We start from the raw sequence: 12,987 nt of genomic DNA, 5'->3' as shown, positions 1-12,987 counted from the left end.
TTGCCTTGTTCTTTTTTCTTTGTTTTCTGTTTTTGTTTGGTTTTTTTTCTGTTTTTGTCCAGCCTGCCAATGCCTATAAGGTTACAGTATTACCTGCTCCATATGCATTTTAAATATCTCATTCAGTAGTAATAATTTGAGTCTCATGAGCTGGAATGTCAAAGGTATTAATAATGTCATAAAGAGAAGAAAGATATTGTCCTTTATTAGAGCTAAGAATTGCCAAATTGTTTTTATCCAGGAAACACATCTATCTTTACTGGAATCATACAGACTGGGTGCAGGCTGGGTAGGATTTGTGGGTGCAAGTTGTGGGAGCAGTAAAAGCAGGGGTGTAGCCACTCTTATTGATAGACGTTTGCAATTTAAATGTCTGAAGCAGAGCACAGATAAAGAGGGAAGGATGTTACTAATGCTATGCGAGATCCAAGGCTACAGCATTATTTTGGCAAATGTGTATGCACCTAACGTTGATGACCCTTCCTTTTTCGGACTGCTGGAAAAAAAGCTAATCGATCTAGGAAATTACCCCATTATTGTAGCAGGAGATTTTAACGAGGTAATGGACACAACTTTAGACCGAAGCACTACAATAACACGCATTCCAAAAACACATATCGCTCTTAAAGGTATGTGCAAAGCTTGTTGCCTTGTGGATGTTTGGCGGTTGCAACATCCTTCTGGTAGGGATTATACTTTTTACTCTCCCCCACATCGATCTCTTTCAAGAATAGATTTTTTTCTGGTATCTAAGTCATTAATGACAGCGGTTGCCTCCACGAACATTGGGAACATAATATTGTCAGATCATAGCCCTATTTACCTTTTTATGTCTACAATTAATACAACGGTGAGAAGTGCTAGATGGAGGCTAAATTCTAGTCTCTTACTAGAGGAGGCTTTCAAAGACTCTCTCAGATCACAAATCAAGTTGTACATCGATACGAATATTGCCTCAGCTCCCTCTGCGGGAGTAGCCTGGGAGGCGCTAAAGGCATATTTAAGAGGCCATATCATCCAACAAGCTTCATCTAAAAAGAAGGCAAACACTATTAAGCTAGTTAATTTAGAAAGACAAATTGAAATTACAGAGTCTAGTTTTAAAAGGGATTCTTCTTTGGTAAACTTGAACAAACTTACAAAGTTAAAGTACGAATATAATACTATTATGTCAGAAAAAGCTGAATTTAGCCTATTTCGTGCCAGGCAAAAATACTTTGAGGAGGGAGATAAGGCGGGTAGACTATTGGCTAGATACATTAAGCAAAGAGAGGCTATGACCTCTATCTCAGCTATTAGGAATAGGACTGGTGAGCTTGTCTCGGATCAACATGAAATAAATGCAGTATTTAGTGATTACTACAAGAATCTCTATAGCTCAGAACCAACAGCCTCACAAGAAAGTATCAAGGAGTTTCTTTTAGATCTAAATCTTCCAAAAGTAACAGCAGATCAAATTAAGAATCTAGACTGCCCCATTACTATTGAAGAAATAGTCGAGGTGATTAAGCATCTACCCTCAAGTAAAGCTCCAGGGTTAGACGGCTTCACAGCTGAGTTCTATAAAACGTTTCCTCAAGAGCTATCCCCTCTGCTTTTGAATACTTATAATGAATCATTTAAGAGACAAAGGTTGCCTCCTACACTTTCAGAAGCGATTATCACTCTTATCCTAAAAAAAGACAAGGAACCTTCAGAATGCAAAAATTATCGACCTATTAGCTTAACATCATATGATAGCAAAATATTATCAAAAATCCTCGCTAATCGATTGGACCAAGTGCTAACCTCACTAATTCATCCGGACCAAGTTGGATTCATACGTTCTCGCACCTCAGCTGACAATATTAGAAGACTAATAGACATTATGTGGGCAGTTCGGGAAAGCCCGACACCTGTGGTTGCCTTGTCGTTGGATGCAGAAAAGGCATTTGACAGAGTTGAGTGGCACTATCTGTTTCTAACTTTGGAATGCTTTGGCTTTAGTAAAACCTTTATAGACTGGATTCGACTTATATATGCTCGACCAACGGCATCTGTCCTAACGAATGGGGTAATTGGTCAACCATTTGAACTTAAAAGAGGGACCAGACAGGGGGACCCCCTGTTTCCTCTACTCTTTGCATTAGCCTTAGAACCATTAGCGGCTGCTATTCGGAAAGAGGTTAATTTTCCTGGTATTACTGTAGGACATAGTCATCATAAACTGATGTTGTATGCTGATGATATTCTTCTTTTTATGTCAGACCCAGTTAATTCCCTTCCCTCTTTGCTCTCCTTAATTAATGCATTCTCAAAGATTTCTGGTTATAAGGTCAATTGGACAAAGTCGGAAGCTCTCCCACTTTCTGCGTTTTGCCCTAAAAATACATTTCCATCTAGTATGTTTTCTTGGCCTAAGAGGGGTATTAAGTACCTTGGTATAACTTTTCCACCTCAACTGACTGATTTGATTAAAGTCAATTTTGAACCATTGTTAGAAAAAATGAGGGTGGATGTAGAGCGTTGGAGTCTACTATATCTTTCCATGTGGGGGAGGGTAAATACTATTAAAATGATCTGTGCTCCCAAATTTAACTACTTGCTACAGGCTCTCCCAGTGCATGTCCCTATAATGTATTTTAAACAATTTGATAGGATCTGTAACTTGTTCATATGGAATAAGAAAAAGCCCAGGCTGAATTTGCGAAAACTACAAAGACCTGTGGACAGAGGGGGTTTAGGTATGCCTAATTTACTTAACTACCATTATGCCTTTTCTCTCAGGCATTTGGCACATTGGTTTCTGCCCCCTGAGAGAGCCCCACCCTGGTTCTCTCTTGAGAGTGTGGTGTGTCTACCACTTAGATTGACTAGCTGCCTATCAATTAATCTCTCCTCTCAGAATCAGTCACATCCTGTTCTCTCCCATATGAAAACGCTATGGAAAAAAATATCTCAGATTTTTAAATTTGATATACATCTCAATAAATCTGCTAGTATTTGGCATAATCCCAAACTCTGCATAGGCAAAAAACCCTTTTTTTGGAAGCCCTGGTTTCAAAAAGGAATATGTGAGATAGGTGATTTATATGAGAATGGTTCATTGAAGTCCTTTGAAACATTGGTTGGTGAATATAAGTTACACAGACAAGATTTTTGGAGATATTTACAATTAAGACACTTGCTGGTTAAAACATTTGGTTCCCCTACTATTATTCCTGCAACCTGCAGCACACTGGCAGATATAAAGAAGGTGTTTGGTCATGGGCATGAAGCTTCAGTTTACTATAGAATGTTGTCGACAGCCTTGGACCCTAACATTGTGTCTCTTAAGAGATCTTGGGAAACAGATCTAAATCTTAGTCTCACAGAAGAGGAATGGCTTTCAATTCTTAGGAATGGGAAGAAAAGTTCAAGGGAACTAAAAACAAGACTGGTGCAATTTAAGATTTTACATAGAGTTTACTGGACTCCGTACAGACTATATAGGGTTGGCTTGTCAGAAACCTCGGTTTGTTGGAAGTGTCAAAAGGACAATGGCACACTGGTACATATGCTATGGGACTGTCCAGAAATCCAAAATTATTGGTCATCAGTTCACAAAGTGGTAAGGAAAATAGTTGGCCAGGAAATACCCTTCTGCAGCAGGCTTTATATTCTCGGGGATCCATCATCATTGGCTCACTTGACTTCCTCTCTCTCGCAATGGGTCCTGACAGCTTTAATGCTGGGGAGGAAGCTGTTGGTGGGGGAGTGGAGGGGTCCATCTATCCCTTCTCTCACTCATTGGTATAGGTCACTGGGGCAGCTTGCTGCCTTAGAGAGATTATCTTATAGACTATTAAATAGAGTTGAAGAGTACAACAAAAAATGGTCCCGTTACTTCTCGTACATGGGTTAAATGGCATTTCCAGCTTGGATATAATTAGACTAGAGTAATTTACGGTAATGCTGTAACTATCTGAATGTATTGGGATTATAGGGCATTGTTACTCTATGTCATACTGTGTACGTCTTAAGTTCAGGTGTTGTTTAGGCGCTTTTTTTTTTTGTTTTTGTTGTTGTTGTTCAAGTAATTTATGTTAACTGTATTGGCCTGAAATCCACGAGGACCAAACATTGGTTAAGCTGATGCTAAATTGTAATATGCTAACTGTGGACTCAGTGTAATTGTAATATGCTAACTGTGGACTCAGTGTATGTTTCTGTTGGAAAATCAATAAAGTTCAAGTCATAAAAAAGAAAATGGATTCCAAGGTGGGAAAAATTGCATTTTTGTGTGGATATCTAAATGTTTTAGTAATGCTGGTGTCATTGCCCCACCTCTAATCTAACCTCCTTGTCGTGTCGTTGTGCTTACATTTCACACCCAGCGTGAATGCTCGTTTCCTGTTTTTTTGGCGCTCTACTCCGGCTTTACGGCGCCACATACAGGCCCGGCATGGTTACTGCAGTTCAGGATAAAACGCTGCCCCGTGTTCGTGAGGACAATCCGTAGAAACGACACGTACAGAGCTCGTTCGGCCTGAGTCGCACAGTCGTGGTGCCGGGCTGCTGGTTTTTTACGGGCTGTCACAGTTAACGCCCGGCGGTTTGTGAGCAGAGATCGAGTTTCCAGAGGAGCGTGCGGTCGAACTGCGGACAGCGGCTGACGCTGAAGTTTGGTTTTCAGCCACTTCCAGACAGATGGAGTCAGAAGGCTCCAGGTCGCCTTATTGGCCCTCAGCTTGTTGTTGTTAGACCTCTGTGGTCGTCACGCACTCTCAAAGGAGGCGAATGCTGTCCTTCTCTTGAGTTTTATCTTCGTGCAGCGACGTCTTTGTTTCTACATGAACCGTAACGACTCCGAGCTCAGTTGAACCAAACTTTGGACTTACGTTGGCTTTAAACTTTGTGGAACAACTCGGCTTAATGATTTGTGGCGTCTTTTGGTGAAGCAGGAAGTAATCCATTCGGTCCATTAACTACACATGTATTCAAAAAAAAAAAAGAATCAATATATACTCACAATACAGCTCGAGGCAGATCTCAAACACTAATGTTTCCAAGCTCGATTCAGGGTTTTATTCATTAATTTTTTTTTGTAGTCGCTTGAAGCAGCTTCATAATGCGGATAGTTACTCTTTACATGGCTGCTTTTTCTTCCTGGGGTAGGTTTCTGCCTCTGATGTGGAAAGCGAGTCTCACAAACGGTTTATCCTCTCCTTTGATGTTGAGAGCTGCGCCGACCGCTGAACTCTTGTGAAACAGTTCAGGCACATATTTCTGTCTGTAAACGCGTCCTCTCTGGCTTCGCTAGGCTCTCCTAATATCGCAGTGTCATGCAGAAGGCATTGTGAGTCGATTTAATGCCAACAGATGTCTGCAAAAAGGCCAGAGCATAAATCCTTCCTGTACCTCGTACCTGTTTTTTACTTTTCTTCCCGATACAAAAGGAGCAGTGGAAGTCCAGTCCAGTTTAAAGACTCTCCCTCTGTTGTTCACTACAAAGCTGCCCCTCCTTTAAACAACAGAGTCTCCTCTGACACACTACTGACATTTCTTTACTCTGTAATATTTGTGAACATATGAAGGCATTGTTTTAGCCCAGGGGTGGACAATCCTGGTCCTCGAGGGCCACCATCCTGCATGTTTTACTTGTTTCTCTGCTCCATCACACCTGATTCAGAGGTTAAATCACCTCTTCGTGTTCTGCAGAAGCCTGTTAGGCCCGGTCCCAACACTCGCACTTCCACCCTCGTGTCCTTCAAACGCACGTTCACGCTGAAGGGTTCGAGTGCTCTTTAGCCCCGCCCCCTTCGCGTACTACATCCGCCTTCGGCTAAGCCCGCATCCAGATGGACTCCGGCGAAGTATTTACTCACAATTCATCACTGCGTGTGACGTTTTGAATTATCTTTATTGACAATGAAAAGGTTTTGAATTAAACGGCAGAAATATGGCGGCGGTGACAGAGCGAGATGCGTCTGTCAGGAAAAAAGCAGTTTTCAGACGTAAAGTATTGAAATAATTCTTGTTTCACTCGGCTGTACAGGTGTGAATATGATCAAACTTTGCTCCATATTCAACAAGTCAGAACAAAACACATCTGAACAGCCAAATATCTCCTGCAATGACTTTGGAAAGCAAAAATACCTAAACTGTACTTTTAAAATCGTACTGGCACCGTCTTAAAATGCCAAAACAGCGACCTGTCGGCCATGTTGGATGTCACGGTTACGGCTCAGACGTAACCTGTACTGTCCCAATTCTGCAATAACCTGCTGCACACGAAGCCTTCTGTGCACTTCCACTGAGTACACGCTTCACAGAGGGCCGTAGGGTGGAGTGTGAGTGTTGGGACCGGGCCTCAGAGGTTTCTCTGCTCCAACACACCTGATTCAGTGGTTAAATCACCTCTTCTTGTTCTGCAGACGCCTGTTAATCACCCATTGATTCAAATCAGGTGTGTTGGAGCAGAGAAACAAGTAAAACCTGCAGGACGGTGGCCCTCCAGGACCGGGGTTGCCTACGCCTGCTTTAGACGATGTACGGGTGTTTCGCTGCTGAAACAGAAATAAATGCTGAGGTGTTTTCCATCCACAAACTCCCAACGTCTCCTCTCCTCCTCCTCCTCCCTCAGATGAAGCTGTGGAACAAGTACAAGGTGACCAGCATCCCGTCTCTGGTGTTTGTGGACGCAGCCACAGGAAAGGTTGTGTGTCGAAACGGCCTGCTGGTGGTCAGGGATGACCCCAAAGGTGAGTCCAACTCACACACACACACACACACACACCGTACCGACAGAGAAGTCTTCTTTGTGACTCAGTTTTACTTCCTAACCTCGAGCTCTGATCTTAACTCTCTTCGCCGACTGGTTCACGTCAACCATCCGGCCCTCAGAAGATGCTTTTTAATCAGCGAACAGGAAGGGATTTCAGAGGAGCAGATGTAGAACTTCCCACGCACTTTTACGTCATCCTTTATGTGTTGTAGTGTGCAGAAACGTCCAGTTTCTTTGGTTGTAATTCCCAAAATGATTCACTATGACTTCACACAAGGACTGTAAGTTGTCTCCCATTAGACAAGAGCAGGTAAGGGCAACATTTAAACTCATAAATCACATTAAACGGGGCCACAGCGTCTGAATAAAAGCTTTTATTACTACAACACACTACGGACATGTAAGTAAAGAGAAGGAGAAACCAATTTAATTTAAAATAAAGAGGTGAAAAATACTTTCTGAATAAATAATAAAACGTTTCTCTCATCAGTTGTCTTTGAGTAATGGAAGAAATTAAGAGTTGAAGCTGTTTGGAGTAAATTAGAGATTCAGTTGTGGTAACTAAATGCTGAATGTGTTAATATAAAAAAGGTAAATAATTTTTTTAAAAAAAGGACCTAAAGCTCAGTTTGGAATCAGAGTGGAGAATACAGCAAGATGCTGCAATGAAACAACGAGGAACTTTGTGGAAAAAGTGACGCGAATACGACTTTTTTTTTTTTCTTTTTAGTTTGTCTCCATGTTCCGTCTGGGATGACGTAATGTTTTAAAATGTCTTTAACTGGTCTGTTGTGTCTGTTTGTTTTCCTAATGGAGTTTTATGATGTTTTTTGGGGGGGATTATTTTAGCAGAAAACCACAAACAGACCTGCTGTGACTGTCGGATCACGTTATATAAAAGGTTTAACCCGTCTTAAACTAGCATCAGTATCTATAGAGCACGGCAGTATTAACTCTCCTAAGTCTGTTTTTTTTTTGTTCTCTTGCTGCTTTAAATGCAAGTTTCCAGTTCATCCATCTACATTTCCTAAACCTCCAGCGCTATGGGTGATTGCGAGTGAGAATAATGATAAAAAAAGAAGCTTTTTACAGCAAATCAAAGCTAATGTTTCCAAATGATTGGAGCTACTTATGCACCGTCTGACCTGCTGCATTGAAACAAACGGCTTCAACGAGAAGGAGGGAAAGTAAATGGAAATAAGAGCACAGCAATTAAAGATTTCTCTCCGAGTTTGATTGGATGCTCCTGTAATTATGGCTCTGTGTGATTATTATGGTGTCCGTGCCTCGGTCCTTTATCTTTTTTTGAAGTTTTCCTGTCCGGTAACGTGGCTGAGAAAATCAGGAAATAAAAGAAAAGAAGCGTTGATGTGAGAAAGGAGGCCTATTTTTCTGCGAGTTCGTTTTATAAGGAGGCCGATCCGGCAGCGGGAGGATAGTCACTTCTCCTTGAAATGTTATCACCGGAGCACGAACCCTTTTTCTCGTTTCGCTGTGTCTGAGTTCATCTCGGCTGGGAGAGGGAAAAGGCCGGTTAGAAGTTCGGCCGTTCGTTGAAGCCGGGAGGGGCGCCTTTCACTCCCACTGAAAGGTTTGATGTGAGTGGTGGCGGAGTAGCCTGCAGCGTGAAGATGGAGTACACTTTTACAATCAGGACAACAAAGGACGGGTGCACCAGTGCAGCGCAAAACGCGTCCTCCCTGCCTAATGAAGCACTAGAGTACCGCGCTGACATAAAGAGGCCATTATGATCGGCTGCAAGGTTTTTATTTATTATTAACCCCCCTCCACCACCTCCTCTTTTTAAATCGGCTGGACCGAATGCATCTCCAGAGCGGAGCCGGAACAATGGGAACACCTTGAAAAGGAAATGAAAAGAGAGGGGGGGGGTTATTGGCAGCCCTCAGCTGCCAGAGAGGCTCTGTGTTTAGGATTCAATAAAACAAACTGTGTTGAATCTCAGGAGCTGTTTTTTTTTATCAAGATTTCAGTGTCTGAACATCCACGGTTCCGTATGATCACTACTTTCATACTTTAAGGTTTTTAAAGTTTCATCTAAAATGTCCTTTCAGTGCTTGTGTTTGTAACGTACACAGAAATAAAAATTCCCACTTGAGCCTGCTCGTTTGTTGCATCTTAAAATGCCAAACTGGTGAAGGGGGGGGGATAAATTACCTGTTGTAGATGGCTCGGTTTGGGGAAAACTCGTTTAGTTTGAACTGAATTCTCGATCTGAGTGGAGCCGAGACGAAAGTTAGGTGGCTGCCGCCTTAAAAGCAACTCCAGTCTCAAATATATTGTACCGATTTGTGCGGAAGCTGTTCTATAAACCTTTTCATGTCTGTGAATTTTGCGTTTCGAGAATTTTCTGCTTGCTCCGGTGCATCCCCGGGGGCTCCTCTGGCAGGAATATCTCAAGATTTCTGCTGGACTAGTCTTGTAATTCCAAACCTGACAGTCGTTTAAAGGTTTATAACGAAGCGTTCACATAAACCGTTGTCAATTTTTTTTGGATTTGAGTCATTTTAAGATGGAAACAATCCACTTTGGTTTCAACCACGCACGAACTCGCTGTTAGCTCATCAATCCGGTCAAAATTAAACTCTAATAATCCAAACTGATCTATCTGCAACAGGTAAGATGTTAACTGCTCGTAACCTGTTCATTTATTGCTGAAAGGGTAAAATTATTTCCTGACATTAGCATTCAGCTCAGAGCCAAGCTGTGCAGCTCTTCACGCCATCTCTTCTCTCCTCCCCACCCTGCTCAGGCCTGGAGTTCCCCTGGGGGCCGAAGCCGTTTGCGGAGGTGGTGGCAGGGCCTCTGCTCAGGAACAACAGGCAGACGACAGACAGCAGCTCTCTGGAGGGGCACTATGTGGGAGTGTATTTCTCAGCACACTGGGTGAGTGCAGAAAGAAGACAAAGGCAGTCCCGCTCTTTTTTTTTTTTTTTTACCTCCCAGGGCTCTGGATTGTGTGCAAATGGCTGCAAACCAGCCTAAAAAAGAAAGGGGGTAAACAATGACCCCCTTCTTTACAGCACACGTGTCAAACTCAAGGCCCGCGGGCCAGATCTGGCCCTCTGTAACATTTCATCCGGCCCTCCAGTCTGGGACAGATCGAGTCTCTGATTCTTATTTTGCTTAAAAAAAACTGAGCCTAATTAGTGAAGTTTTCTCTCGACAGTGACTCAGAAGCCAACAATATATAGTTTTAATTTCTGTATGATCAGGTTTTTGTCGATGGCTTTTTAAAAAAATCTGCTTTAATGTTAAAAACTTCATTTAAAAGCTGAGTGAGGCGTAAGAAATGACAGCTAATGATGTGCTTTTTGAAGTTTGATGTATTTGTCTGTGTTCATTAAAGTTTGTTTGCTCTAAATTCTGTATAATCTGTAACTGGGAAAAGGTCATTGATATTTCTATATGAATGATTTGACATAATACATCTAAAACCAAGTTTAATTTATGCAATTTTTTAATAAATATTGATCGTAATTGACCCTTGGCTCGGACCAAATTTTAAAATTTTGGCCCCCTTGCGTCACTGGGTTTGACACCCCTGGTTTACAGCCTCCGCTACCTCCGCATCAGTCGCCACACCCCGGCGCCACCGAGCTTTTGTCTGCCTCTGGGCTGGACCCGCTGACAGCCTGCGAAGGTCACGACGTCATCGTCCGCGGACTGTTACTGAGGAGATGCAGCGCGGGGCTCCGAGGCCAAGTCCCCGCAGCAGCTGCCAGAGCCACAACCTTAGATACTCAGCCTGCCTCAAACCCCCCCCCCAAAAAAAAAAAAAAAACCAGCACATAAACCCTAAACTGGACTCTTCACAGGAGCTCATTCGTTGTGTTTTTACACCACATTCCTCCAAGGTAGTCAGACATAACTGTTTGTTATTAACGTCATTTTATGAAACATAAAATTTCATCTTTGTTTACTGGGGGGGCTGAAGAGGTTTGTGACAGAAAGACACAAAGTTCTGCTCACAGCATGAGTGGTTATTTTTAAAAAGAAAGCTCATTAGGATCAACCTTTAGTCGCTTCAGTGATGATTAACAAAATAAAAACAATTAAAAAACACAACAAAAGGCTGGATAACACGACCGCGCGGGCGCCACGCTGAGCCGTGAGAGTGAAACACAATATGAAACATTTAATTAAAAGGTGAACTGATCGAGGCTCCGTGTGTCACGCCGCCGTCGCCTCTTTGCGCCCACGGATCAATCACGCCGGATGACACGCTGCATCCGGCTCAACAGGCGTGAATTACGACAAACTGTCTAATTAAAATGTACTTATTAAGACGTTAAACCTGCGTTTAGCACCTGAACTGTTGAAGCGCGTGCGTGTTTGGAAACGGAGCTCGTTTCAAACATCAGACGTGCCACGCGTGGAAGCGATAACATCGGCGTTCTGTTCATTGGTTTCCGCTCCCTTACAGTGTTTGACAAACCCGCTATTATAGGTTTAAAGGGCGTGTAACGTCACGCCGTGGTGCCAGAATGTCTACACATCTCGATGGTTAATAACGTCAATAAATCACAATCGACTGTTTCTCTGTTTTCAAAGCAGATGAGTGATTTTAAAGCAAAACGTCTGACCCACTGGGAGCGTTTTGAGGAGGCAGGCCTACATTAAATGCAATCATCATTGTTGTATATAGAGCAGTGGCGATGAACGAGGCCCGATACATCAGTTTCACTCCAGGGAGGACCACCAGAGCTCGGCGTATGTCGCTGGAGTTGGTTTTCGGAGCTGTCGGCCGAGGCTCCATCCTTTTCTGGCTGCTCAGCATGTAAATACAGCCGAAGTACCAGCTCCAGCTTTTTAATGCGGACGTTTTGTTTCGGTAATTTCAATAAAAATCGAACTCCGAAGTTGTGCTTCTTAAGCTCCAGCGAATAACGAGCCTCTTTTCTGTGAGCTTCAGAGTTTCTTTCTACCTGACAGAGAAAAACGGGGAATTCTGTGAGCGAGAGCGGCTTTATTGGGTCTTTTTTTTAATCCACATCTTGTGATTTCACGTTCGAGCCGTCCTTTGCTTCCTTTAACGGCCGCCGCGTTCCGCCTGTTCCACAACGAGACGCCGTCACTCTTCGGCAGGAATTCTCGCCGACTTACGTGTTTCTCAATTTCTCAAAGAGCTATGACCCCTACACAAGTTTAAAAGTTAAAAAAATGCCCTTTTAAAGAGAATTAAACTGCTTTGATGCGGACCAGGAATAAAAAAAAGTAATTTAAAGGATTAAAACGTGCACGACAAACCAAACTGCGTTACTTTTCCTAATTGTTTTAACTAATAATAGACGTTTTGTTGCGTTTTACTATTTGTTTAGAAAAAAGTAGGGAACTCTGAGAGCATGGGAACGGCTGAGATAAGGCTGCTCTGCTTTCCTTCCTGCTGATGTCATCCTAATGCCAGCCGTACCTCCGCCTGCGAACTCTGGAGAGAGCAAACATCTTCCTAATTCCAGAGCATTGTGCAAAGATTAGTGAAGGAGCTGGATGCAAAACATGAAAGGCGTTTGGGGAAACGACTCACACAGTCGCCTGTTTGTCTCCCGTAGTGTCCGCCGTGTCGCAGTCTGACCCGGGTTCTGGTGGAGTCCTACCGGATCGTCAAAGAAACGGGCCAAAAGTTTGAGATTGTGTTCGTCAGCGCCGACAGGTAAGTCTCCACGTACATCGAGCTGGAAGTGTTTCAATCCGAATCGACATCTTTTTGGTGCCGATTCCTCGGTCCCGTCCAGGTCGGAGGAGTCCTTCACGCAGTACTTCAGCGAGATGCCGTGGTTGGCCGTGCCGTACTCAGACGAGGCTCGGAGGTCACGGCTCAACAGACTCTACGGGATACAAGGTATTTTCACATCCGCGGCCTTCTTATAACGCCTCCAGATCTCCGAGCCGGTTGGTTTGTTGTTGCTGTTGTTGTTGCCAGGCTGAGTCACGTCGTGAAGTTAGAAATGCTGACCTCATCGTGTCGAGGAACCCCTCAGGCCTGAGGAACGCGGAGTAGTTATCGAGTTAACTTCGTCTCTGCTCCAGCGCCTCGCTCTTCGCTCCGAAACTCTGTGTTTTCAGAGGACTGTAGAGGAAGGAAGACTGGGTTTGTGCTGTGAGGAATGCGAGGAATGCACGGAGGACGAGTCACGCTCTGGAGGACGCGATGATGCCCCCCCCTCACCTCTGCAGACCTCGGCCCACATGTGCAGGCACTGACTCACCCCCCCCCCCCCCCC

General features: G+C 43.5%; 1 protein-coding gene and 1 long non-coding RNA gene across 3 annotated transcripts in view; one reads left to right on the top strand and one right to left on the bottom strand.

The window, feature by feature from the left end:
- LOC119617784 overlaps window positions 1-12,390 on the bottom strand; it is a 43,029-nt gene extending 30,639 nt beyond the window's left edge. The window contains exon 1 of the long non-coding RNA XR_005234194.1: window positions 12,291-12,390. This is a non-coding gene — a long non-coding RNA (uncharacterized LOC119617784). The remainder of the gene's footprint in view (window positions 1-12,290) is intronic.
- The window catches only part of nxn (nucleoredoxin), a 67,251-nt gene that overhangs the window by 46,656 nt on the left and 7,608 nt on the right, over window positions 1-12,987 (top strand). For both annotated transcript variants that reach the window (XM_017435280.3, XM_037980218.1), the window contains 4 exons: window positions 6,605-6,722; window positions 9,516-9,649; window positions 12,316-12,416; window positions 12,499-12,605. In XM_017435280.3, coding sequence (XP_017290769.1) covers window positions 6,605-6,722; window positions 9,516-9,649; window positions 12,316-12,416; window positions 12,499-12,605 — 460 coding nt within the window. The remainder of the gene's footprint in view (window positions 1-6,604; window positions 6,723-9,515; window positions 9,650-12,315; window positions 12,417-12,498; window positions 12,606-12,987) is intronic.

This window comes from Kryptolebias marmoratus, linkage group LG2 (genome assembly GCF_001649575.2).
Source record: "Kryptolebias marmoratus isolate JLee-2015 linkage group LG2, ASM164957v2, whole genome shotgun sequence".
Taxonomy (NCBI): domain Eukaryota; kingdom Metazoa; phylum Chordata; class Actinopteri; order Cyprinodontiformes; family Rivulidae; genus Kryptolebias; species Kryptolebias marmoratus.
This window is presented reverse-complemented; position numbering and strand designations above follow the sequence as displayed.